The sequence below is a fragment of the Hydra viridissima genome, unplaced genomic scaffold (assembly GCF_058129835.1).
Source record: "Hydra viridissima isolate aposymbiotic clone 2 unplaced genomic scaffold, HvirCarnegie_v1 scaffold_8, whole genome shotgun sequence".
NCBI classification, from domain to species: Eukaryota; Metazoa; Cnidaria; class Hydrozoa; order Anthoathecata; family Hydridae; genus Hydra; species Hydra viridissima.
This window is the reverse complement of record NW_028324307.1, coordinates 8,761,522-8,788,870: the sequence shown is the minus strand read 5'-3', so window position 1 is coordinate 8,788,870 and position 27,349 is coordinate 8,761,522. Positions and strand designations below refer to the sequence as shown.

The window sequence follows — 27,349 nt, the reverse complement described above, 5'->3', positions numbered from 1 at the left end:
GTCTTTCTCTTATAGGTCCATGATTCCACTAACTTTGCCACAGGTTAAAATGTTGTGAAAATAATTTAATTTTCATAAGATTTAAAAAAAAAAAAAAGATTTTAAAATAAAATAATGAACTAGTTAAATATTGATTACCCAATCGGCACATCTAGTTTCAATTTCGGAATTAAAACCCTTATAAACACGTATTCGTCACGATCCAGGCGTAAACCAAGAACACGGAGATTTCACGGGAGTTTTACTGGTGTTTGACACGTCTTTTATGAAGATTCAAACACGTGTTTATTGAGGTTTTAAATACGTGTCTTAAAAGGTTTCAAGCACGTATTAATTGAAGTTTCAGTTTGGAACTTAAATCTTGATCAAACACGTGTACGAGACGGGTTAAGCGTAACCAAAAATACGTAGATTTTACGTGAGTTTTACTAATTCTATCACGTGTTTATACTAAAGTTTCAATCAAGGAAACTTTTAAAATCATTTTAATTTATTAGAATAACTTGTTCGTTTAAAATTATCATTTTCAACGTACAACTTATATTATAGTAAAGAAAATAAATTATCATAAAAAAAGGAACATTAATGTTCCTTTCATTATTTACTACATTATATTTATAAAATAATTCTAATTTTCTTTATTTTCTCCAAACCAAAAAATTAACGCAGCTATATTTCTTCAAAAATTTTACTTCAAAAAAAAATATATATATATATAAAGATATATGCATATATCTAAATTTAAAAAACGGCAAATAAAAGAAAACGAATAAATAGTTCAGTCTCTTTTGGCAGCAACTGCTCTTTTCATTCCTTGCTTTAACTTTTCACTCAAATAAGTTTTTAACTGTTTTTTAGGAACCTTCCATGACACTAAAGAAATTAAAATTGTCGACAAAATCAAATGTAAGTCGTGTGTTAATGACAAATGATCAGTATATTGCTTGTTTGGCACATGGTTACCATACATTAGGTTAATTTTTGATTGTACTTCTTCCGTCATGATAGAATCTAAAACTGCATAACAATGCACTTTTGCATACTTACAAAAAGTTCCAATTGCATCAAATTTTCTTTTTAACTTTTCTTTTATTACATTGTCCTCAAGGCGGTTTTCAAATTTTACTAACTCGTTTATTGATGTAACCTGTTCAAATGTCACTTCATACACATCTTTATCTAAAAACTGTTGCAATAGACCAACAGCAATATTGACAGTTTTCTCGATTGTGCTTATTTTCTTTTTCATGTCATATTGCGACATAATCATTTTGCGCTGGAATGTGGCATCATCCATTGGATAAATTTCGTTAGTCGGATTTTTCGGTCGACCTCCTTTATTGGAATTTTTTTTTTAATGACTCGCCCTTCTCTAGTAGAGAAAAGACAAGTTTTATAATAAATAACAAAAATAAGATCGTTTTCTATTGTTTCGTATTGTTTTATCTAAAGAAATACATTTTTTAACTAAAGATAAAATTTAACAATAAATATATATTTTTTTTTTGCATAAACATTAACTAGAGATTCACGACAAGTATATTTTATTAGCAGTCGTACCAGCAAACAAATCCTCTCTCGTTGGATGTTTCTTTGAAATTGTAGAAATCTTCACCGGTTGACTGGAATCCATCCCAATTATGTTTTGGTGTTTGTGAAAGTGCACATATCCTGGTTTATGATACAACAAATATATATATATATATATATATATATATATATATATATATATATATATATATATATATATATATATATATATATTAGGGTGGTTCAAAAATAGGTCATTGTAAAATTTCAACTAGAGTGGAAGCTTATAAGGTGCCCAGATATTGGTTTTATATATAAAATTTTTTTTTTTTTTTTTCGTTAATGTTCAAGGGTGGCCCACGGACCCTAAACTTTTTAATTTTGATGATTTTTGTCGATTTTTCAGAAATTTCAACGCCCGTGGGCCACCCTAAAACAATGGAAAAAAAATTTTAAAAAATCATCAGTAAACTCAGAATGAGTAATAGAAACAAATAAAAATGCACTCTTAATAAAATTTTTTATGTAAAAATTTTGAATGAACCTGAAAAAATTAGGAAAACCGAATGTTTTGCTTTTTCAATCATTTTCTTTTGTAATTTCAATCATTTTTATCATTTTTTACAGTGAAAATCTCATAAATATGGATAGAAACTCATTTGCCAGTGTAAATAATATTTTTTAAAAATAATTTAAGGTGGCTCTATGGTTAAAAAAATAACTTCTGCATTTTAAAGATAAATGTTTCAAAATAACTTTAAATGAAAAAAGTAATTATTTTTATTAACTAATACACTCAAAAAAACTATAATTTTTGTTTTGTTTTGCTGAGTCAGCAAAAAATAAGTAAAATATAAACACAATTTTAAAACTGTATAACTCCTAAAATATACATCCAATGAACTTAAAAATTTCAGAATATCTTTATGATTCTAACACAAAGGGACTGTAGCAGAATTTTTGTATAAAAATTTTTATATAAAAAATGGCGGATAAAAGCAATGGAAGCAAAATAAAAATCCATTTTTTATTTAAGATAATTATTCCAAACTTAAAATAATACCAATAGTTTTGTTTAATTCTGCTACAGTCCCTTAAGTAATTGTTAAAGAGCACTCCCTGAAAATTTCAAGTTAATTACTCTTATACTTTTTAAGAAAACCCATTTTAAGTTTTGTGCAATATCGAAAAAAACAATACTGTAAAAAAACACATTTATAAAATATATAAAAATATTTTCTAATATTTTCCTGGAGAGTAAGATTTTCCACCTTCAACATCCTTTTCTTTATTAATAAATCCCTTTTTGACACCTCTTAGCATTTTTCTGTTCTTTTTAAAAGCTTCAGAAGATTTTCTTTTAAAATGACGTTGCCGGTGGCTGTCTATTTTACACGAACCATAATTACCAAGATATCCAAATTTTAGATTTAAAATCTCAAAAACTTTTGAAAAACCAGACATTCCATCATTGAAATAAATAACAGCTGATGCTACACCTATATCTAAAATTTCTTTACAAACAAATACATCTTTAGGGCACCTTTTCTAAATTATTTGGTTAAATGCTTCGTTTGCATTTTGGGTAGTACCATGTAGACATCGTTTTAACAAATTTAAGTAGATAATATAAAGGTACAAACACACTATTAAGTTTTTAAGTTGGAAAAGCAATTAGGTACTGTAAATTTAATATAGTTGAATAAAAAGACAGGAAATCGCCGTTGCTAAGGGCGTTGCTATAGAAGCTGAAAAAACTGCACCTTAAAAAAAAGGATATTACTCATAATATTGAGTTTGAATTTACATAAAGATATATATTTTCTGAATCTAGAATAAATTTCAAAGAAGATAACAGATTTTTTTTTTTTTTTATTTTTTAGTGTTTTTTAACCATAGAGCCACCTTAAAGTTAATTAAGATGAGTTAGAAGACAATCTAGACTTCAATTTACTCTATAACCCACGTATTTTCTCAACGTACAACAGTACTGAGTACAACTGTAAACATTTATTCCAAACTGGCAATAAGACTGCAAGCGACGTCAATCAAGTGTTTGAAATAATAGCAAAACTTAAAAACAAATACAAGTGAATATCTAAGAAATATGTTTATTCTTAAATATGAAAATATGTAAAGTTAAATTATGTTATGTATTATTATTTCTTTTATAATTAAATAGATAAAATGCCAAAAATTCATGGAAAAAAAAGCAAAAGGGTTGATGAAATATTCTTAGTAGGTAAATCAAGGGACTCACTTCCATTTAAGCAATTTGCCACAGGAGAAGAGATTATTCAGTATTATCTTCACCTTCATAAAATCATACCTTATGCTGCTCTGAGAAATCTTGTCTGCTGTACCAACAGTAATGGTTTTACACAAATCTGTCCAGAAGATAAGAATCACAGCTGTATTATGTCTAAACTGGTGGTTCCTTGGAAGCTTGGGGGGTATAAAACTCGTGATTTACAGAATTCTCTTAGGTTTGTTTCATTAATTTTTAATATAATTTGTAATTACTTGACCATAAGTCTTTCATCATTAATTATTAATTTAAGGAAGCAAGTTGAAACATTGCTAAATAACTACAAGAAGCTGCAATCTCATAGGAATAGAGAAAAATCAGCAGAAATCATGAAGAGGGAGAACTTTGTAACAGAATCTAAGAAGGTATTTTGGATAGGATATAACATAGAAGTATTAATTGAAGACATAAAACAGGACAGAAAAAGAACAGCTGAAGCCAAGAAAGAAGATATCAAATTCTTGAAAATGCAAAAGGAGAAAAGGACAGGTTACATAAGACCTACTGACACCAGCTTCAAAAAAGCAGCTGAGAGAGCTTCTAAAAAGGTTTGTGGAGATGTGAGTGAGAAATCTGATGAGCAGTTGGTGGAAAACCATGATGAATTAGATACTTCTGTTGATTCATTAAGCAATGCAGGTGATGCTGATAAAAGTGATCTGGATGAGTTTGTTTCCACAAATGTTCAGGCTAAATAAAATTGTATTTTTACCTAAAGATATTCTCAGGCGTACTGCTATAACTGCTGCAGGTGAAGGTCTTTCAGTGAATCAGCACACTGCTATCATAAGCAGTGTAATAGCTCTCTCAGGAGGAAATGTTGGTGAATATGTTGTCTCTAAATCATCCTCTCTCAGAGCTATAGAACATATGATCAATTCAGAAGCTGAAAAGATTCGACAGTACATCAAGGACATGGCCAACTCTGGTCATAAATTGATTTCTGTTCATTTTGATGGAAAGATAGTAAAATAATATACAGGAAATATTTCATTTACTCAGAATAGACTTGCTATACTAGTGAAAGTTAATGGAAAAGCTGAGTTACTTGGTATTCCTCCTATTGATTCAGGGACTGGAGAACAGCAGTTCATTGCTATTTATGATCTTCTAGAGAATTATGGTCTCACTAACCAAGTACAATGTATCTGTTTTGATACCACTGCATCAAACACTGGAAGGCTCCAAGGTGTAAATACCAGAATGTCAGAAAAGTTAGGACGGCCACTTCTTCTCCTTGCCTGCCGACACCATGTTCTGGAGCGTCATATTACTCACTTCTGTAAGATGTACCCAAGTAGTAAATCTACAGGACCAGATAACCAGCTGTTCAAAAAAATCAAGTCAGTCTGGAATGATTTAGAGAAAAATATACTGCCCCTGAAGAGGATTGAAACTCCACCTGAAACCTGGATAAACCAACAGCAACAGGAATCTGAACAGTTCTACAGAGATTTAATTAACAATTAGACATACAAGAAGGTAAAATGAATCATTCATTCTAGTACATTATTTTTCTGTTAACTATTTTTGTATGTATTTTAATGTTTAAAAACAATAATTAATAAAATACAGGATGGGAAACCAAGAAAAGATTACCAGGAGTTAGTTGAGCTCTCTTTGATGATTGTTACTAAGGAGGAGAGGTTCAGGTTTTATATGCCTGGACCTGTACACTATGCCAGGTTCATGGCTAAAGCCTTGTACTATCTGAAAATGTACCTTCTACTCGATCATATTCCTGGTCTAACTAAAGAGAACAAAGAGGAAATATCTGATATGGCTATGTTTGTCAGTATATTTTATGCTAAATGGTTCCTTAGAGCTGAGTTGCCTGCTGCTTCTCCATATCAGGTAAAAATAATAAAGGTTTAGAATAAAAATAAAAGTAAAAACATGTAAACTATAATGATAGAATATTGCTTATTTACGTTAAATTTTCTATAGGATATAAAAGCCCTCTGGGAAATGAAGAGGTTTATGGAAATAAATCTTCCTAGAGCTACTGAAGTAGTCCAATCAATGTCAAAGCATGACTGGTACTTAAGTCCAGTTCTAGTTGTGTTTGCTTTAGCTGATAAGAATTACCCTGATAGAGACGAGTTAGTTTAGAAACTCTATAATACTCATTTGGACAGACCCAATGTCTTCAAACTGGAGCGTATTGAAGTAGATAAGAAGGTTCTTCATTCACTAGACTACTCCCAAGATCAGCCTCCATCCCTAGCATCTCTTGTTACTGTCCCATCTTGGCTAATCTTTGATAAGATTGGCCATGGGAAAGGGGAAGTGCAGTGGCTTAAAACTCCTTCACAGTTCTGGGAGCTGAATGATTTTTACCTAGAGATTGAGACTACCATCGAATTTCTAGATGTAGTCAATGATTCTTCTGAGAGAGCTATCAAATTGGCTTATTATGAAATCCAATAAGAGGAAAAGAGGCAAAATATGTTCTTGTTTAACCATGTCTACAAGAGAAGTAAACAAGGATCCAAGAAGAACGATCTTGCAGCAAATGCTACTTCCAGCATTATTTGACTTTTTAGTCAACAAAACTGTACCATGATCAACAAAAAAAAAGGATTTTTTAAAAATATTTTCTCAAATTTATATATAAAATGCAATATTGTGGTATGATATTTAAAACTTTTGATGGTTTAACTGTAAAAAATGATAAAAATGTCATCATAAGAAAATGATTGAAATTACAAAAGAAAATGATTGAAAAAGCAAAATATTCGGTTTTCCTAATTTTTTCAGGTTCATTCAAAATTTTTGCATAAAAAATTTTATTAAGAGTGCATTTTTATTTGTTTCTATTACTCATTCTGAGTTTACTGATGATTTTGTTTTTTTTTCCATTGTTTTAGGGTGGCCCACGGGCGTTGAAATTTCTGAAAAATCGACAAAAATCATCAAAATTAAAAATTTTAGGGCCCGTGGGCCACCCTTGAACATTAATGAAAAAAAAAAAAAAAATTTTATATATAAAACCAATATCTGGGCACCTTATAAGCTTCCACTCTAGTTGAAATTTTACAATGACCTATTTTTGAACCACCCTAATATATACATACATACATACATACATACATACATACATACATACATACATACATACATACATACATACATACATACATACATGTATATATATATAAAATACATACACACATATACACATATATAAAATACATACACACACACACATATATGTATATGTATATATATATATATATATATATATATATATATATATATATATATATATATATATATATATATATATATATATATATATATATATATATATATAATACATACACATATATATTAATATATACAATCCTAATGCACACATACAGGGCCGCCGAGAGCCTTCAAGCCACCCGGGACAAAACCTTTTTTGGCGCCCTTATAGATTTTGCTTCATATATATACTTAGCATAGAAGCAAAAAAGTACATTATGCCTTTATAGCTACTTTAACTTTATTTCATTTTTTGCTAACTAACCGCAGCATAAACAATTCCTAACTTAAATAAAATTTTTGAGCTTTTTTTGAGGCAAAGTTATAAATTACTTCATCATATCACAATGATTTCGCGAGATCATTTTCAATAGACAAGATCATAAGATTTGAAAGTCGCTATTGTCCCATGGTGGCTCTGAAATGGTTTTTTATAATCTTAAGTTTACTAAAAGATCTTTCACCTTCTGCAACGGATATTGGCATTGTGTGAAAAATGATTAATTTCAAAAATATTCGTAAACTGCTTCGAAAATAATATATATATATATATATATATATATATATAGACCTATATATTTCTACTAAATCACCTTCAAATCAGTATTTTGATTAGTAGCTTTGTAAAACCAACGTAATTCTTGGAGCATTTGTCTATTTTTTTCACATTCTTTTACCCTTTTGGAAGCCAATGCCCTATTTTGGGCACCAGAAAGTTTTTTACGATTCATTATTAACAGTTACTGTAAATAACCGTACGCATCAATAAAATAATAGCATTGTCAACTACGCAAACTCATCAAGAAATTATAAACTCAATCTCAAAAAGCTAATGTCATAAATAAATATTTCAATAGTTAAATATAAATCTTAAAAATGAATAACCATAAATAAGTTGATCGTAAAGAGTTGAAAAATATTTACTATTACTTTCTAAATTCTGAATAGAATTATTTCTAAATTGTATTCACAGTTTGTTATTTTTTCGAGGAATTAAAAATAATGATATAACGCGAGTAATATATACATTTCAATTATGGCATTTTAAGATTAAAAAAACTATTTTTATTTTACTTTGGCATCTGGCGCCCCATCGACATCTGCTGCCCGGGACAAACTGTCCCTTTGGCCCCCCCTCTCGGCGGCCCTGCACACATATCTCACCTGTGCTCATGTTAACGTCACTAGATGTGGTCTGCTTTGTTGATAGCCCCTTACTTTTATCAACAAAAAAATTATGATCATCTTTATTTAGTTTCCAAAGTTTTTGATAGAAAACTTTATCATCACCAAGATTAATTTTATCTTTTAGGTGCCGGTTCGTCTCCTAAAAGATAAAATTTACCAGAACATAATCACCCAAAATATCAAAGTATTTTTTCCATTTTATTAGCTTTTTTATTAAATACAAATAAATATTCACTTTTTCCAGATATGGAAGCTAGAGCTTTAATACAAGTATTTTCATCAGCAGTCAAACCAGCAATTAAATCTTCTCTCATTGGCTTTTTCTTTAAAAATGTAGAAAAATTTACCAGTTGACTAGAGTCCATCTCAATTATGTTTTGTTGCTCATTAAAATGCACATATCCTGGTTTAAAATACATTTACATACATACATGCATGCATGCATGCATGCATGCATGCATTCATACATACATACATACATACATACATACATACATACATACATACATACATACATACATACATACATACATACATACATACATACATACATACATACATACATACATAAATACATACATACATACATACATACATACATACATACATACATACATACATACATACATACATACATACATACATACATACATACATACATACATACATACATACATGACAGAAATGAATAGACACTCAATAAACCAAAATTTTTATTGAAAATGGTAAATGATACAATAAAATTTTTTAAAAATGATTACAATTTGAATAAGTTATACTTAGTTGACATCCTGTTTGCATTTTTCAATGCTAGAACCCTTTTAGGCATGCTAGAAATAAATTCACAAATATCATCTCGAGGAATTTCTTGCCATACTTCATGCAAAAAACTTAAATAATCTGTCTGCGATGATGGCTTCTTATTCTTTTTGTGAAGTTTCCAGTCTAATATGGCCCAGAGGTTTTCAATAGTGTTTATATCAGGTGATTGTCTCGACCATGGCAGTTTCTTAATCTCATTTTGATTCAACCATTTTTGAGTCGCTTTGGCAAGGTGCTCCATCTTTCATAAATAAGTAATCATCCACTTGAGATTATTGGAAGAAGTCCTTCCTGAAATATGGAAACTGTGACTGCAATCTTTTGATGTCAAAGTTTATTCACAAACCTTATCCTTTCTTCATTTGATATTGGGTGGACAAAAAAGTGGCTTCTTTCATGCAGCTCTGCCATAGTAGCCTAGTTTATAAAAATACCAGGCAGCTGTTCTGGGACTGACACCAGGTTATGTTGCTATGTCTGAGGCCTTAAAAAGATGCAATGGTCTGTCAGAAGTCCCAGGAGAACTTGGCTGTGTTGATGTGCATTTCCTTCCCCTCTCTGGTAAACTGTACAATCACTCTATTTACAGTAGAAAGTGAAATTGAAAGTTTTTCTGATACTTTTCATTGCCTAAATCTACCTTCATGTTGACCAACAATGGGCCTTGGCATGCTTAATCAATTAAAATTTTGGTAAATATATCATTTTAATAAAAATTTATTCAAATCATGCATAAAATAAGAATTGAAATACATTTTATCATAGTGTCTATTTAACACTGTCATGTCTGTGCACATTTAAAAATCCTAATGCATATATCTCACCTGTGCTAATGTATCTGTCACTAGCAGTAATCTGCTTTTTTAATAGATCCCTACCTTTATCAACAAAAACATTATCATTGTTGTCATCAGATCCACTGCAAATGATGGTTTCTTGCTGGCTTTGTCTGATACCAGAACTTTTATATTGTTTACTCACTTTTGTATCTTCTAAGAAAATAAAAAACCCATTTAACATTTATATACTATTTTTTTAAATTAGAAGAAAAGAATGACAGACAGTTAAATTGTTTACAGAAAACATTTTGCAACAAATTATTACTAGACTTTTTTGCTCTCAATAATGGTTGAGAAAGGTCATTTGATATATCATAGTTAGGATATCGGCACAGCTTTGCTTCATCTAACAAAAACATAAATTTCCAATTTTATCTTTCAAATAACTTGTACATAAAATATGTGAACTAGTACATTTAAATTAAATACAGCACTGCATAATTAATAATGAAATAAGTTATTGTACTTTGAAGAACATCTTGTTTGTCATCATAAACTTGAACTGATTCATTATGCTCATCATGCTCTGTCATATCAGATGAATCATCTTTTGAATAAATAAAAATTTAACTTTAAATGTTAACTAAACTTGTACAATTAATCATTTAATATATTATTTTATAATATAAAGTCATAAGGACAAATAAATTGATGTTTTATTTTTCTACAGTTTTATATTACTATGAAGATTATTTCTAAGTTAACAAGCTCCATTCAAAGTTAATAGGCTCCACCTACCAGTAGTGTAATTATTGATAAGTAACTTTACTACCAATATTTAAACAATTCTATAAGAGTAAAACTTTTAAAAGAAAATTAAATTTAACTTAATTTTACTTATATAGCTTTCATAAATTGAATAAATATATATTAAATAAATTGCTTAAATAAATTGGACAGCAAAACATAATGTATTAAGATTTCATATGAACATAACAGAGTTACTTTAGAAAAAAAACTTCTAACCCAAGCTGTGGGCACAAATGTTCAAAAAGAAAATGAAAATAAGTTTTGAACTCACATATGAAATCGATATCACGATTTGGCCTTTTTTCTCTTACAAGTTTCTCCGTATTTTCTTCTTTTTCATTTAAACCAGCTGTTAAAACTTTTGATAGTTCTTCTAATGAATCTAAGATGTAAATATTACTCTTACTATAAAAATAGCTATGAAAATATGCTATTTATTTGAAACTATGCAACAGATAATTAAGTAAGCCTTATTTAAAATAATTTCTTACCTAAAAACAACATCATTAAATTGCATATATGTACTTACATATGTGTAAACTAAAATACAAACTTAAATTAAGTTTCTAAATATTGGTAACTTTTTAAAGGATATTGTGAAATAATTAAAGAACAAAGTTTCTTACAACTTGTTTGCTTTAATTTTAGAAGCTGAAAACTAAACCATGATATTTGAGGAGGGGCACATGCTTTAATTAGTTCTTTCACAGGTTTTGGTGACTGTTTTGGATAATATAAAACATTTTCTATTGTATCAATCCAACAGCAAGGAACAATATCTTCAATTTCAATCTGACCTTCTTTCCAAATTGCAATGCAATATCTATTTATATTAGTCATTCTAAAACAAAATGTTAAATATTAAAAACTTAACATATGAATTTTCCTGAACAATTAAGAGCTATTGTCTGAGAAATGTAGGCAAAGTCTGGAAGTGATGTCTTCAAATTGTACTCATTTTTAGATATTTTGTAAAAGACAATGAAAGTAGGCCACTGGTAATTTTTTTTATCTAAAATTTTTATTAATTTCGGAGATATTGGGTCCCAAAATTTGGCCCGTTTTGAGAAAATTTTGCGCATTGAGTGCAATTGCTACTTTGAGGAGGGGTTTTAGCAACATAAATATGACAGAAACATTTCTTTTTAATTTTTTTTACTAATCTGGGTAGGTTTCTACAGTAAAAGTAAAAATTCAAAAAAGTTAACATTTTCAGTTGTCTAGAAATCGTGGTCTGAAACCACAACATTTGAAATTTTACCCTAACTTTGAGTTCTAATATCTCTTAAGACCAATACTTGTACGTAGTTTTTTTAGGTGTTTTTGAAAGACACTATGACATACATTGACTTTTTGGAACAAAAACCATGTGCATGCAAGGACCTGGGAAGAAGTAACCTGCCAAAAATCACTTTTTGCGTTCAACGCGCTCTGATAGATTACCCATAACAACCGTGGCCTTAGGTTCACCATGAACAGTATAAGTCATTTATTTTCCTTAAATATGCATCTTCAAATATCTGAAAAAAAATCTATGTGCTCGGGTGATAAAAAGCCTAGAGATGTCCTAGAAGTAGCCTTATTTTGCCAACTTTTTAACTAAAAAAATACCCTAGCAACAGTATAGATATACTTAGCAATGGATACTTTACAGCCTTATTAATTAGTACTGCTATTAAAAATTTTAACATGATACTTTTTTATAAAGGAACTGTACAAGAGAACTTAAAAAAAAAATTTTTTTAAATTTTATCAATGAAAGAAAGAACCATTAAACTTCAAGATCATTTTTTCTGTTTAAAACTGATGGGAAATACAGTTTTCTAAGAATTACCAAAAAAATAAAATAAACTTATTAATAGCCAATCTGAATCTCCACGTTGTCAATATCATCTTTTGAGAGTGAATAATCTCCTTTTTAACTAGTTAGTGTTGGTGCATCAATCTTACAAACAATGTCAAGAGACGAATATTTTCTTTGGTTGGCCACTTGATGCAGTTCTTTCCAGGTGTAACAGACAATTCCATACAAGAAACATATATTCCATTATCATTGACCTAATGGTTGAGGTAAAGTAACGTCTAATCATTGCTGCTTCCTAAATATTCCTTGAAATTAGTTAATATGGTTAATAAACCAATAATTTTGTAATAGATCTCAATACACAAAAATACAATATTATAGTGTTAAAACTTCTTACATTTTTAATTATTGCAGGATACCATTGCATAAAGTATGGAACAATAATCCAATCACCAATTTGAAAATCAGCTGCTAACTCCTTTGCAATCAACTGAATATCGTTGTTTAAATCATCTTCTTCGTTTTCAGGTGCATCTTTCATATCAACAGTTTCTTCAATCATATCATCAGTTAAGTTAACCTCTTCACAAAAAGTGGTTGCCAACCTTCCTGTTCTTTTTTGCTTACTCCATTTAAAAAATTGCACTTGAAGGATAAAGGAAATTGCTAAATCTTTATCTCAAGTCCCAAGAAAAGAAAAAAAATCACGTTTTTTAGCATAATTACTTTGGGTATTTGTAAATATACAAGTTCATTTACTTGCCTACAGAATAATGATCGAGTTTGTTGAGTTGTCACATATTCACTTGGCTTTAAAATTGTACTCAGCTGCTGGTGAACTTGCATTATCTAAAAGGACAGTGGACTTGCTCTAAATGCTTCACACAAAGAGCTAGCCGCTTTTTCTGATTCTTTGATAGTTTCATCTGAAATGATTGTTCTATCTGGAATATATATGTCATCAGCAGGAAAGCAAGACTTTATTGGTGTTGGAGCTGGTTCTAACATGTCAATATTGTTACCTGTAGAAATGCATTTTAGGTAGCTGATGCAAAATACGGCTCCAACAGGAAGTGATAAATTCTTTTCATTATAAGCTGCAAGGGTGCTCAAAGGGACGGATCTAATTTTTGGTGCTTTTTTACCGATTTGAAATTCATGTCTTGGGTGTTGACAACTGTTTGTCTGCTTCCAGCCAATACCAAAAGAAAAACGATGGTACGCACATAATGAGTCATAGCGTAAAAGATAAGCTTGTAGTCGGCTATCAATCAAGGTTTTTTCATTCCACTGGTTTTGTCAGTAGTAGCTATAAAACGGTAACGTTAGATTTTCCTCCTATGGAGTAAGAAACCCTGTTTCTTTTAATAAAAAAGCAAATAATGCTCTAATATTATTCATACCTTTAAAGCTTGTAAATGATTGCAGTTAATTCATTAACTTAAAAGATTCCATCTTTGTTCCAACACTTAAAAGGACCACAAGAAGTCTTCTCTTTATTAAAATATATGCATTTCTCATAAGGACTGACTTTATTCTTGCTCTCTGACATGTTTTATTGTTAATTATTTATTGACTAATATTAAAAAAATGCAGTTTTTACTAACAAATTTTAATTCTTCTACTGAAAACTACTGGAAAAAATTTATGTCATGTAACTCAAGCAATGTTCTACCTGATATAATATACTATATTAGAACATTGTATTTATTTATATATATTTTTTATTTGTTTTTATTTTAAGTGCTATATGTATTTTTTTCAAGTTCTCTTGTACAGTTCCTTTATAAAAAAGTATCATGTTAAAATTTTTAATAGCAGTACTAATTAATAAGGCTGTAAAGTATCCGTTGCTAAGTATATCTATACCGTTGCTAGGGTATTTTTTTAGTTAAAAAGTTGGCAAAATAAGGCTACTTCTAGGACATCTCTAGGCTTTTTATCACCCGAGCACATAGATTTTTTTTCAGATATTTGAAGATGCATATTTAAGGAAAATAAATGACTTATACTGTTCATGGTGAACCTAAGGCCACGGTTGTTATGGGTAATCTATCAGAGCGCGTTGAACGCAAAAAGTGATTTTTGGCAGGTTACTTCTTCCCAGGTCCTTGCATGCACATGGTTTTTGTTCCAAAAAGTCAATGTATGTCATAGTGTCTTTCAAAAACACCTAAAAAAACTACGTACAAGTATTGGTCTTAAGAGATATTAGAACTCAAAGTTAGGGTAAAATTTCAAATGTTGTGGTTTCAGACCACGATTTCTAGACAACTGAAAATGTTAACTTTTTTGAATTTTTACTTTTACTGTAGAAACCTACCCAGATTAGTAAAAAAAATTAAAAAGAAATGTTTCTGTCATATTTATGTTGCTAAAACTCCTCCTCAAAGTAGCAATTGCACTCAATGCGCAAAATTTTCTCAAAACGGGCCAAATTTTGGGACCCAATATCTCCGAAATTAATAAAAATTTTAGATAAAAAAAATTACCAGTGGCCTACTTTCATTGTCTTTTACAAAATATCTAAAAATGAGTACAATTTGAAGACATCACTTCCAAAATTTGCTTATTTTGCCTACATTTCTCAGACAATAGCTCTTAATTATCAATGATGAATTATAAACAATTGTATGAACTTATATAAAATGAATAATTTTACATATACACTAAAACATGTCAAATAATTAATTTACAAAATGCAAATAATAATGAATTTTTGGTTCAAAAGCTCAATTAGACAAGCAGCTAGTCTATAACGGATTCAACTGGCACAAAAATAATTCCATTTTGAAGATATTTCATATCATACAACTTCTGTGCAACATCACATCTTTTCATTTTCACAATTTTTCTTTTTTGTTTTTCAATATCTGAGCAGTAAAGAATACCAAGCTCCCTACTATTAATCGTCTGATCAAAAAATGATTTCAGTTTTTTTGGATTAACTATTTTGCAAATTAAAAGCTAGCTTTTACCATTTCCATTAAAAGTAATTGTTTCACAATAGTTGCCAGTCACATCAATAAAAAACTTTTCTCTTTTCTGTAGTGATATTTTAACTTTTTTATACTCTTTATGACACTTAATAACATTTGAAATTGCATGTTCTTCGATTCGTCTCACTGCTGAAACAACAGGATTGTTTTTGGCTCCCTGTACTATACGCTTCAAATGCTGCAAATAATTTTGCAGCATTTGAAGTACAAGAGAAATATTTCACATCATCAGCAAAATGAAGTAATTGCAATTAAAAATGCCAAAAAAAGGTCATACAGATCCTTTGAAATTCTATTTTTTAAAACCACCATTCCAGTATACAAAACAAATTGTCTGAATTCTGTAGCTTTTTCATCTTTCAAGTTGTAATAAACTGCAAGGACGAAATTCTATATCAGTTCTCAACTTTCCACCAGTTTTTAAATAAACTATTCTATGATTTTCTGATGTTGCCTCTACTGTGCATCTTTCACAACCAAACTTTGCAGTGTGTCCCGCTACACATTTAATAAATGCTCGCGCAGGTGCATCACAAATAAATGAGCGAACACGAAATGGCAATTCAATATTATTAATAGAAACTAGCAAAAAAGCAACCCGTAATACGGGTTATGGTCGGTCTGTTAATTTATAGTGGCTGTTTTCCACAATTTAAAGTTGCAAAACCATAACTATTACCCTTTTAGAAAAACGCCTTCAAATTAAAAAATATGCGGAGGTAAAATAATTTACCAATTATTTAACATTTGAGTAATTTACAACTGAAATAGGTCATATCAGTGTAAGGCAGAACCATTTTCCTCGACATTACTAAGTTCAAAGCAATACGTTTTTAGTTACTGACACAAAATAATATTACTTCCTCATGCTTTAAATTGACGAAAAAGTAAAGCTAAATTCGTGTTATTTTTATAACGTGAACTTTAATTAATAAGATTAATATAAAGCGAACGTAAATTTTACATGAATTGATAATTCTTAGGCATCCCCTTGATACATATTTCTTTAACAAAGGAAATTGTCTTTAAAACGTTAAATGCACACAACTAAATAAATTTATTCAAAATATCTGACCATTTGACTATTGCTATTTATGGCACTAATCTGACCATTTTTATATATGGCCTCTTTGTTTCAATAATTTTTAGTAAACGGTTATTTGCTACCATTTATTAAAAAATTCCTTTTGTTACTCGAAATTTAATTCTCTTTAATAATTTGACACTAATAAAGGACCTCCCTTCCCCGTTTTTCCCTTAATGGTGGTAAGGAGAATAGATTTATTTTTATTAAGAGTTATAAAGTTTTTGATGAAGACCTTCTATCAGAATAATAAAATGTAAAACAATGATTTACATGTATAACAATTTTTTCTTTTTAATATATATAACAATTTTTTCTTTCCTCAAAAGTGTTGCAAATGCAAACTAAGATAATTAATTAGTTTAACACCTTATAAAATTTAAGTAACTCGATATTTGACAAATGCGCAAAACTACAATTATAACCCAAAGATCCCCAAAGTTACGTACAACAAATAATTAGGAGTAAAATAGAGAAGATTTTTAAAAATTGAACTAATTGCATATATTTATATCAATTTAACTGACAAAAATTTACAATAAAAGGTAATCAGGTTTTTTTTTATAAATCATATAAATGCGTCAATCGTAAATCTTAAAGAAAAAAAAAAGGAATTATAATACCATAACAAAAAAAAAAAAAACACCACATAAAAACCGAAAATCGATTTACCTATTTATAGTAACCTATTTTGACATGGCAGTTAATATAAACATTAATCGAAAATTTAACTATAAAATCTATTTCGAAGTACAAAAGGATTAACATAGCTAATATATATATATATATATATATATATATATATATATATATATATATATATATATATATATATATATATATATATATATATATATATATATATATACACATATATATATCTTAATATAATTAGTACAGAAACATCGCTTGGCTGGCAAGGTTATCAATCTTGCTCAACATAATCCCAAGTCACACCACTTTGAAAACATGGAAACAATATAATTTAAACATATATACAACTATAAACGAATATGGTTTTATATAACACATATAAACACATTTTATAACAATATTAAATGACAGATATATTTATCAAAAACTATAAAAAATATATATATATTAAAATAATAAATAAATTTATACAAACAAAATGTGCTAACAACTTACAAACAGTAAATTTTCAAAATAAAAATCTTAAGACTATAAATTAAGAACATTAAAAAATATAACATCATTTGTGTAATACTTTTCATCTACCACACCTTGAATGAGATGTTTATTAATTTAAAAAAAAACAAACTATTAAATGCTCTCATTCTTGAACATTCTTGACTATGAGAGAAAAATGGTTTTTTTTGAGATATACTCCAACTCTATTAAATGTTTGACCTTGACTTTTATTAATTGTCATTGAATAAGCCAATCTGACAGGAAACTGACAACTTTTCAGAACAAAAGGTAAATTAGAACCTGATGGAGCCAACTGAATTCGAGGAACAAAAACCTGTTTACCACCAGAAACACCTGTCAAATCCTCTGCATCAATATAATTATTTTGAAGAGCACAAACTTTTATTCGAGTACCATTGCATAACCCAGCTTTGAGATCTAAATATCTAATTATTACACAACCAATTTTCAATTTTAAACAATGTGGCATACCTGATGGAGTTAAGCTGTTCAAACACTCAACAGGAAAGTCATTTCTTTCATTAAGGTCATCAGTATCAATTTGATCAGCACTTACATAAATTTTGACCTTACCCAGCAGACATTCAAGCACTTCTTCATTGATTGATAATGAATCAACATTAGTTGGTATTAAAATCACGCATTTAGAATAATCATTTTGATCAGCATCTCCAAAAATCTTTTCAACAATCGATTTATTTTCTCTAATAATGCACTGATTTGGTATTTTAATGCATCTTTTGTAAGGATCCTCCTCTTTGACAGGTATTGTTCCATTCCCAAGTTTTAGTAGCCATTTGGAAAATTCACCTTCCCCATCTTCTACTCTCATATTTCCAGTTCATGCAAACTTCTGCACACATTGCCAATGCAAAGAACATTTTATACACAATTCTACTATTTCAGCTGGTTGTCCTCTTTTCACAACAGACAGAATTTGCGTAAAGTCACCACCAAAAAGAATGATTTTTCCTCAGAAAGGAAAGTTATTGTTGCAAATATCTTTTAACAACCTATCAATTGCATTTAATTCTTTACATGCTCATGTAAGACATTATACTGGTTGCTTCTCAGTTTATTATGGTTATTTCTGATAAAAGCAAGGTGCTGGCCTTTGATTTTAACATACGCATCAATAGCATATTGCTGAAACAGTTTTTTGCCATAAAAGAGTGAAGAAAAAAATTGTCTAACTGAAAGTTTATATTGTAATACTGAGAAAATGTAACATGATTTCTAACCAATGTAGCACGTTCAGGGTTGTGAACCTATTGATTATGTCAACCAGCATCACCCCTTGGAAAAAATAGAGGATAAACCATAGGATCTAAGTTGGCAGACATATTTGATAGAGTTTTAAGAGGATGACCTCTTGAGTAAATAACATCTTCCCTGGAAACAGGTAGTACACCAACAAATACAACTGCAACTTCATTATGTGAAGGGAGACTAATAGCGATTATAGCAATTTATGCTGGAACATCATGATTCCAAAAGATTTATAGCAAAATCATGTAGTAAACAGCGCTAAAAACAAAAAAATCAAATTGAGATAAAACAAATTGTATATATGGCAAAATAATTTGTATTGGCTTTTAGTAAATGATTAAAAGCAGTGATTTTTAACAAAATTACCTATTTAACATTTTTAATAACAGACACAAACATGAAGTTAAGCCAAATGTCTATTAACTCAAAAGATAACAAAAAAACATCACAGCAACAACACACACCATAAGTAAATATATGTATATAATATAACTTAAGTAAGATAATATTCATATATAACAAAACATAAGTAACAACATTACACAAAATGTTATTAAAATACATTATGTATTTTTAGAATAATCTTTAACAATAATGGCTTGAAAACAGCAAGACCTAAAGCAGTAATAGTTTGACGCTAAAAACTATCGTGTAACCCTCTGTTAAAAGTACATCACTTGGCAGGCAGAGTTGACAAATCTTGCTCTACACGTTTACCAAGTCACAGCACTTTGAAAACACGGAAACAACATAATATAAACACATGTACCAACTATAAACACAATAAATGTGTTTAAATAAGTATATAAGGTTATATATATACCTTATATACATATTTCAACACAATTTTAAAACAATTATATAACACATATTAACACATACACGAACAATAAAAAAACACTTTACATTGTTGTAAAAACATATTGATAAAACAACTATAAGGCACTTCTTTCAACATATACATACATATCAAAAAAGCATATATGCAAACAATGTGTGCAAAAAAAAATCTTAAAAATAACGCCATAAAATTTAAAAAGATTCAAAGTAAACAAAATATATATTTACAAACAATACTCTTTACCTTCTTTTTTTTTCATAAGAACTGTAATCCTCATAACAAAATTTAACCTTTACATACAATAACATGTGACATGCCATGTCAGTGTTGGCACAAAATTTTAATTTATTTTTCTAAATTTTCTAAAAAAGAACAAAAATAATTAAAAGCATCACAGAAATTTCAAAGTAGTAATAACCATTTTATGGAAGTAGCATTAGTGTAACTTTAAATAATATCCATACCCCTATTTTCTTTCTAAAAATTAAAATAACAAAAATAAAAATGCTGAAAGAAAAGCTAAAACAAACAAAATACAAACGATTTAAAAGATTAAAATCCTTTCTACTTTTTCTGATAAAAATTTAAATCCTTTCTACTTTAGCTAATAAAAATGTATATATAACTATTTTATATACTTACTTCAATTATAATATGATCTTAACGATTATCATTTCTCTTAATATGATTCTTTATGTAATATATCTAAACTAATGATTAGATTTCAAAAGGAAAGAAGTTTCAACTCGCTGAAGAGATCTTTCTCCAATGGCCGCGTGCATTTAGAAAACGCGCTTTTTCAAAGCCTAGTAACTAATGACGAAACGACGTTAAACATTAGACGTTAAACGTTAAACGTTAAACGTTTCTGTGCTAATTATATTAAGATTCCATGCTGGTGCATATAGTTAGCTTCATTAACAAAGTCACTTAGAAATTGATCAAGATGAGACGGCTTATAATTACCACTGTACAAAGCAACCACAAATGGCTGGTCAATAAAACCAAGCACTCTACATAAAATTGGCCAAAATTGTAAATTTGATGACTTATGTACAGGTAAGCCATCAATATTAATGTCCACTTCAACAGACCTGATTTCTTTAACACTTCTTTGAAAAATTGATAAAATACCCTTTCGTAATCCAAGGTAAACATATTTTCCATTACATTTATCAACAACATTAACATTACGAGGCGTACATAGTAAAGTGCGAGAATCTTTTGGGATGTCTTCTTGATGAAAATGACCACTAATTCATATCAAGTTTAGCAAATCATCAAAATACTCTCTTTGGAGTTTGCATTTTACTGCCCATTTGGTAAGATCGGATAAAAATTCATGCACAGTTTGCTTAATTAAACATCTATCTTCATTTTCTGAGCTTGAACTTTCAAAAGGATCTAATTCTTCCAAGGAATCAAAATGAGAATGACTACTTGAATTTTAAGTTATCATAGGGGAATTATTGTGTGAACACTTTGAAATATTACTCTCACAACCCTCTGACATTTCTTCTGAGAAATCAGATTGAGAATGAGAACTTGATGAAGATAAATTTCCAGCAAAAGCTGCTCGGTATTTTTTCATATAATCTTTCATATATGATGCTGAATTTGCTCTCTTCATTTTTGTTAAATTAATTGCTAATTTTACAGCATTAATTGCTAAAACTTATAAAATGTTAAAATAAAAAAAAAACAAAAAAACCTAATTATTAGGAAAAATATAAATATAGGAAACAAACAAATAATTTTAGATAATTTTTAAAGATGATCATCAATTAATTGCTAAAACATCAACAATTTGATAATATGCATGTTATCATATTATCTATAATATTGCCATATTACCGATATACACATATTACCATATTATTGAGAATATACACATATTACCATATTATTGAGTTATAACATTCAACAATTTATTGCTTACATGCAACAAACTAATGTACATTATAGCAACAACAACAAAAAAATATTTACCAGAAATATAGATATATTTCTAAAATATTGCATAGGCTTGGTCTAAAATCTACATTAGGCAACAAATGTACGAAAACCAGAAACATTAATGGTAATACTGCAGTTAAGCGGCGTAAAATAATTTTTAATTTTCGCTTGATTAAACTCTGCGATGGTGAAAATGAAAAAAATTAATCTGAAAGTGACGTTGCGAAAAGTAAAAGAAAACTAAATTCGAAATATGGAAAAATTCGAAATGTATAAAAAGAAAAGAAATGAAATGAAAAGCCTCATACAAAATATAAGTAAAAGTAATAGTCACTGTTAAATTTTTTTATTTTTTCATTTCTGTTATATATTATTTGTATTATAATTATATTTACAAAAATTAATTTTATTAATAAATTCTGCACTGAATAAATCGTTTATATTAAGTAAATAGTTATTCTTAGTTAACATGGTAAATCATTGTTTAGATGGCTATGCAATGTGCTGGTCGTGGGAGACCAAGTGCTCCAACAACTATTGTTGCTGAAGATGAAATCCTGGCTGAACCACGTGCGTTGCTGGCTTCATACATTTAAAGAGTTTCCAATATTTTCGGCGTTTCTATCTTGTGTGTCTCGTCAGTATCCTCTGTAGTTGATAAATAAAACGGCTATTTTCATAGCCACATATTTTTTTAAAATATTTTAGCAAGAACAATAATTGTAGTATCCTATATTCTATAATTGTAATATGAAATTTGTCTAAAACAAACTAAAATTATACAATTATAAAATATAAAAATTTAAATTTCTTTACATAATTAATAATGTAATAAGTAAATATTAACAATATAAATGATAAAATAATTAAATATTAACAATAAAAACAAAAAACAAAAATATTAAACAAAAAAGTTTTTAAAAGATAACTACTTTGAAATTTATCTACTTAGGTTTTTATAATTATTTTAAGAACTTTTGCCTCTGCGAGCGAGAGCGCTAAAAGCGAAAATTAAAAATTATTTTACGCCGCTTAACTGCAGTATTACCACTAAGGGTCTGCGTATCGAAACATATCGTATTACGATACGATACGATAAGGTATCGGAATGTGCGTATCGTAAGTTTTTTTATATTACGATAATATCGTACCCAAAAAGTTTGCACGATAAAGTTTCGATATTTATCGATTCATTACGATATTTATCGGTCAATTACCTAAATATCGTAACTCATATCGTAACTCAAACGATAACGATACTTATCGATTGATTACGATATTATTTTTTCCGACTAAAAAAATAATTTTTTTAAAAACCTAAATACTGTCATAAAATTGCTGACAAGTGCACTATTTAATGTAAAAAAAAAGAAATAAACAAAACTTTATTTGTAATTTTGATTTTTTAATTTATTCAAGACTTAAGTTGAAGCAAAAAACAGCTAAAAACAAAAAATAATTTTTTACTTGATAAATTGTTGACGTGACATGTTTAACACGTTAAGGTTTGTGCCTGTGACTTAATATAAGAAAAAGATTAAAATTTAATCTCAAAGTCAAGGTTTATTGAAATCACTGAATCACTATATGGCAAATTTTATAAACTTTAAGCAGTAAAATAAACCAATGACGCCACTAAGGCAATGAACCAATTTAAGTTAGTCATCCATTTCAACTGCTGATGTAAGAGTTGAAGTAGGAAGTCCCTGACTTGAAGCAGCTGAATTCTGAGAGTTATTGGTAGAAGCCTCTTCAAACAATTCTTCTTTTTCATCCCGACTGGTTAGAAGCCATCTTTTGATCTGGACCTTAGGGTAGTTTTGCTGAATGTACAACAATTTTTCAACTTGTTCAGGCTGCAATTTTGTTCTTTTATAAGAGACAACTCCACCACCGGCACTAAAAGCTCTTTCTGAAGATGCTGAGGAAGCAGGTACACATAGCCATTTTTTAGCAGCTTGAGCAAGGAGAGGAAATTTGTATTTATTTGCTCTCCAAAATTCCAGCACGTCCACACCAACAACCCCTGGGAGATTTTGAAATATTTCCCATTCAGTGACAATGCCCGACTTTGGAGGTGGAGCCGGACCAGAATAGGAAGTCATAAGTGCAGGAGCTTCTTCCATTCCAACATTATAGAAAGGATCATCTTCCGAAACATGACTTTGGATTTCAGCATGTAACCGTTCATTAAATAATGTTGTTGCAGCAATCCATTCCTGATAAGGATTGGATTGAGTAATCAGTGCCTCATAGGCTTCATCAAATCCACCCAGTTTTTTCAGAGCTCTTCCCTTGTACAAGGGATTAAGCAAGTTGGCAACAGAGTAAAAAAGGTTTTGACAACCAATGTCCGGAAAACGAACATCCAAGTTTTCCACTAGCTTTTGGTGAAACATTTGTGCTGTTGGTGATGCCGCACCAGCCTTGATGAAATCCAGGCATTTGTGCCTCAGTGTGTAAATGTTTGAGATAACGAGGTGAATGCTTACTTCTTTGTCTGCAAAGAAACATTCTGAAATCTCAGCAACTCTCCTCAGAATAGGCAAAATTTCGTCATAAAGATTGAATTCATCTTCTGAAGGAATGACTGGAGCTAGTTTGGTGTCATCTTTTCCAGGAATGTCTCTAATGGAGCTGAGGATACGACGCATTTTTACAATGCTTTCCAACATCATAAAAGTTGAATTCCAGCGTGTTTTCACAGGAGTGATGATTTTCACAAATTTCAACTTATCCTTGCTAACAACATCACTGTCATCAAGCAACAGCTTTAGCTAAAAATTAAAATAGAATTATAAGAAACATAACATAAAAGTTGATTAGTACTATTTACTATAATAAAAAACTGATATTAACTATGTTATGTTTTTACTTTTTAAATGTTAACATTTTATCAGTTGAAAAATTTTGTCACACAAAGTGTACTAAGAAGTTTATATTGCGCTTGTATTGTATTAAACTATAAACTAAATTACTATAAAAGCGAAAAAAGATGTTAAACTAGTTACCTCTTTTTTAGTTCTTTGCTCAGACAAAGATGACTTGTGGCATCTTGAACTTAATTCAGTTGCTCTTTGGATTGCTTCGTGAAGATCCAAACTGTCAAAACCTTTTGTTTCTTTGACAGTTGCTTCAACTGCCAAATTCAAAAGATGATCAGCACACAAAAGAGATGCATCTACAAAATTGCACTTGTTAATTGCCGCCTTCATATTAGCGGCTGAATCATGGACACACACAACGGACGAAACTCCATTATTTCCGGCCAACTCTGAGACATTCCTGAAAAGCAAAGTAAAATTAGTTGTTTGCTTTTTGATGTTTTAAAATATAAACTAATACTTTCGTTGTTATTTTAGATATAAATAAAAGTATTAGTTTGTGACATTAATTTTAAACTAAATGGCGGATTTTGCTTATCTAAATAATTCAAACGATTAACTTAATTTACAGAAATTTTAACCTAATAAAAATTAAATACTAAAACATACTTATCCAGACAAAGAGCAATGGCTTCAGCTGTATGTCGTCCGGAAAACGGAGAAACTCCAATCACAAACATCCTTAATCGGAAGTCTTCACTCACATAGTGCAATGTACTGGCTTGGTATGCATCATTGTTTCTACTTTGCCAGAGGTCAGTTGAGATTGCAAATCCAGCGGTCTTTGGCAATTCCTCCTTTAGAATGTCATCCACACAGATTTTCACATTTTTGTACAACAACGGCAACCTAAAATTAAAATAAAAAATTATTGGTATTTCTCGTTACATATCAATATGGTTACCTACTAAGATAACCCAAAAAAAAATTGGTGTGGATTGGTCTTAAAAAAGTAGCTTTTTAAAAAATTTAGTTCTCTTGGAACTCCCATTGAATTGACTCCCCACAATAAAATTTTAAAACAATTAAAATTTTTCGTACTTGAACCGGGAGTATGTTGTTGCAGCCTTCACATTCATTTTTGGGTTGCAGAAGTGAACAAAATCTTTAAAAGCTTCATGTTCAACCAAAGAGAATGGCAAATTTAAACGGGCCAAAAACTTGACAATTTCAATGTCTCCTCTGAGCTGTTCGTTGTCTTGTGGCTTGTATTTGACCCAATGCTTTAGATTTTGGACCTTTTCTGCTGATGGTCCGGAAAGTCTTCCTCGTTTAACTCTACTGCCCAACATTAATGGTGTCTTATCATCTCGGACCTGCTCATAAGCCTCGTCTTCATTGTAGGTCTAAAAATTAATATGAAACCCATTAAAATACCTAATATTGAAACATTCATCAGCATTTATCAAAAGTTATTGATATTTATCGTTAAATCTTGTTAAATCTTGGTATTGTAATAGTAATAATAACTAACACATATGAAAATAAAAGTTAATATTTAAATTAAAAAAGTAAAAACGTTTGTAAACTTTATTGCACCTGTTTTAACTCATCAAAAGCAACATGGCGATTTTCCTCCAGGGCTGCAAACTGAACAGGATGCTTCCTTGTCAAATGTGATCTCATGCCAGATGTGTTCCTGTCCGCCAACTTGCAAATTGCAAAACAATACTTGCATTTTGCAGTAACAAGTCGCTCTTCATCTGGTGTAGTACTGACCTCTTCATCAAAGTGATTCCAAATTTCGCTCCTTGACCTTGGCATTCTTCAAAATGTTGTTCAATAACAAATTTAATACTAATTCAAACTAAAATTTTAATATCTTTCCTTATAAAAAAAAATTTATTTTAAGAGCCTAATTATGTACATCTAAGTAATTTAAAGAGTATCCCAAAAACTTTTTCCCAGAGAGTTTTTAAAAACGTTTTTATTACAATTAGCTAGTTAATTTCGGTTCAGTAGAACCGTAATTAAAACCGTAACCAAAACCGAAGTTTGAGTGAAGCCGAAATCGAAACAATCTGAAAAATGAAAGCCAAATCAATATCAAAATAACATGAAATAACTATTTTACTTAACAGTGTCTCATAACTCATTACAAAAACTTATATATTATTCAAATGCATCTATCTATCGATCGATATTGTAGTTTTCTCGCAACACATCGATGAGATGACAACAATATTCTCTTCAAAACAAAACCTATCTTTACAAATTTAGTCCTTCTTTTATACCAGACAATATCCCTCAAAAACGTCATAAAAACCAACAAAATTACGGAATTAATAATTTTGATAGTTGTTACAAACAACTATCAAAATTATTAACACTAGCAAAAAGCAGCCCGTAATACGGGTTATGGTCGGTCTGTTACTTAACAGACGGACAATATTAATAGTGGCAGTTTTCCACAATTTAAAGTTGCGAAACCTTAACTATACCCTTTTAGAAAAACGCCTTCAAATTGACAAAATTAAACCATCTGTAAAATTAAAATAAAAAGTATGCGGATGTAAAATAATTTACCAATTATTCAACATTATTTAAGTAATTTACAACTGACGTAAGTCACATCAGTGTAAGGCAGAACCATTTTCCTCGACATTACTAAGTTCAACACAATATGTTTTTGGTTACTAACACAAAATAATA

The 27,349-nt window shown here is 29.5% G+C and overlaps 3 protein-coding genes and 1 long non-coding RNA gene across 16 annotated transcripts; all 4 read right to left on the bottom strand.

Moving 5' to 3' along the window:
- Positions 1 to 592: 592 nt before the first annotated feature.
- LOC149884916 (uncharacterized) lies at positions 593 to 1,336 on the bottom strand (the record flags this gene model as incomplete). The annotated part of the gene is made up of 1 exon (XM_090094586.1): positions 593 to 1,336. A coding segment is annotated over one exon (558 nt), but the record flags the coding sequence as incomplete, so codon positions are not given.
- LOC145198029 (uncharacterized) lies at positions 825 to 11,635 on the bottom strand. 7 transcript variants are annotated; one of them, XM_090095046.1, is made up of 10 exons: positions 11,313 to 11,529; positions 11,178 to 11,226; positions 10,958 to 11,068; positions 10,403 to 10,483; positions 10,202 to 10,282; positions 9,976 to 10,089; positions 8,511 to 8,678; positions 8,252 to 8,414; positions 1,561 to 1,671; positions 825 to 1,372 (listed from the first exon to the last, which is right to left on the bottom strand). In XM_090095046.1, exons 2-8 carry the CDS (start codon positions 11,191 to 11,193, stop codon positions 8,389 to 8,391), a joined length of 597 nt encoding a protein of 198 aa, XP_089951172.1. In that variant the 5' UTR covers positions 11,194 to 11,226; positions 11,313 to 11,529; the 3' UTR covers positions 825 to 1,372; positions 1,561 to 1,671; positions 8,252 to 8,388. The 7 variants fall into 7 exon arrangements, with proteins under 7 accessions (XP_089951172.1, XP_089951168.1, XP_089951169.1 ...); XM_090095042.1 differs by lacking the exon at positions 11,178 to 11,226 and having other exon boundaries at positions 11,313 to 11,586; XM_090095048.1 differs by lacking the exons at positions 825 to 1,372; positions 11,178 to 11,226; positions 11,313 to 11,529 and adding an exon at positions 10,675 to 10,724 and having other exon boundaries at positions 1,560 to 1,671; positions 10,958 to 11,045.
- Positions 11,636 to 11,704: 69 nt separating this feature from the next.
- Positions 11,705 to 13,060, bottom strand: LOC149884915 (uncharacterized). Of its 2 annotated transcripts, none has more exons than XR_016454743.1 (2): positions 12,888 to 13,060; positions 11,705 to 12,795 (listed from the first exon to the last, which is right to left on the bottom strand). It is a non-coding gene; the product is annotated as an uncharacterized LOC149884915 (long non-coding RNA). The 2 variants fall into 2 exon arrangements; XR_016454742.1 differs by having other exon boundaries at positions 11,705 to 12,744; positions 12,888 to 13,052.
- A 4,384-nt stretch (positions 13,061 to 17,444) lies between these two features.
- Positions 17,445 to 20,657, bottom strand: LOC149884914 (uncharacterized). 6 transcript variants are annotated; one of them, XM_090095053.1, is made up of 4 exons: positions 20,499 to 20,657; positions 20,100 to 20,333; positions 19,382 to 19,787; positions 17,445 to 19,273 (listed from the first exon to the last, which is right to left on the bottom strand). In XM_090095053.1, exon 4 carries the CDS (start codon positions 18,576 to 18,578, stop codon positions 17,868 to 17,870), a length of 711 nt encoding a protein of 236 aa, XP_089951179.1. In that variant the 5' UTR covers positions 18,579 to 19,273; positions 19,382 to 19,787; positions 20,100 to 20,333; positions 20,499 to 20,657; the 3' UTR covers positions 17,445 to 17,867. The 6 variants fall into 6 exon arrangements, with proteins under 6 accessions (XP_089951179.1, XP_089951175.1, XP_089951177.1 ...); XM_090095049.1 differs by having other exon boundaries at positions 19,382 to 19,744; XM_090095051.1 differs by having other exon boundaries at positions 19,382 to 19,744; positions 20,100 to 20,218.
- Positions 20,658 to 27,349: the final 6,692 nt, after the last annotated feature.

Coding starts and splice junctions, on each gene's coding strand:
- LOC145198029 (XM_090095042.1), bottom strand. CDS start 11,526: ATGACTAATATAAATAGATATTGCATTGCAATTTGGAAAGAAGGTCAG. Junction 8,679..9,975: donor TAATGTTTTTGTTGATAAAG/GTAGGGATCTAT, acceptor ATTTTAAACCAG/GATATGTGCATTTTAATGAG. Junction 8,415..8,510: donor AGCTTCCATATCTGGAAAAA/GTGAATATTTAT, acceptor TTTATCTTTTAG/GAGACGAACCGGCACCTAAA.
- LOC149884914 (XM_090095053.1), bottom strand. CDS start 18,578: ATGAGAGTAGAAGATGGGGAAGGTGAATTTTCCAAATGGCTACTAAAA.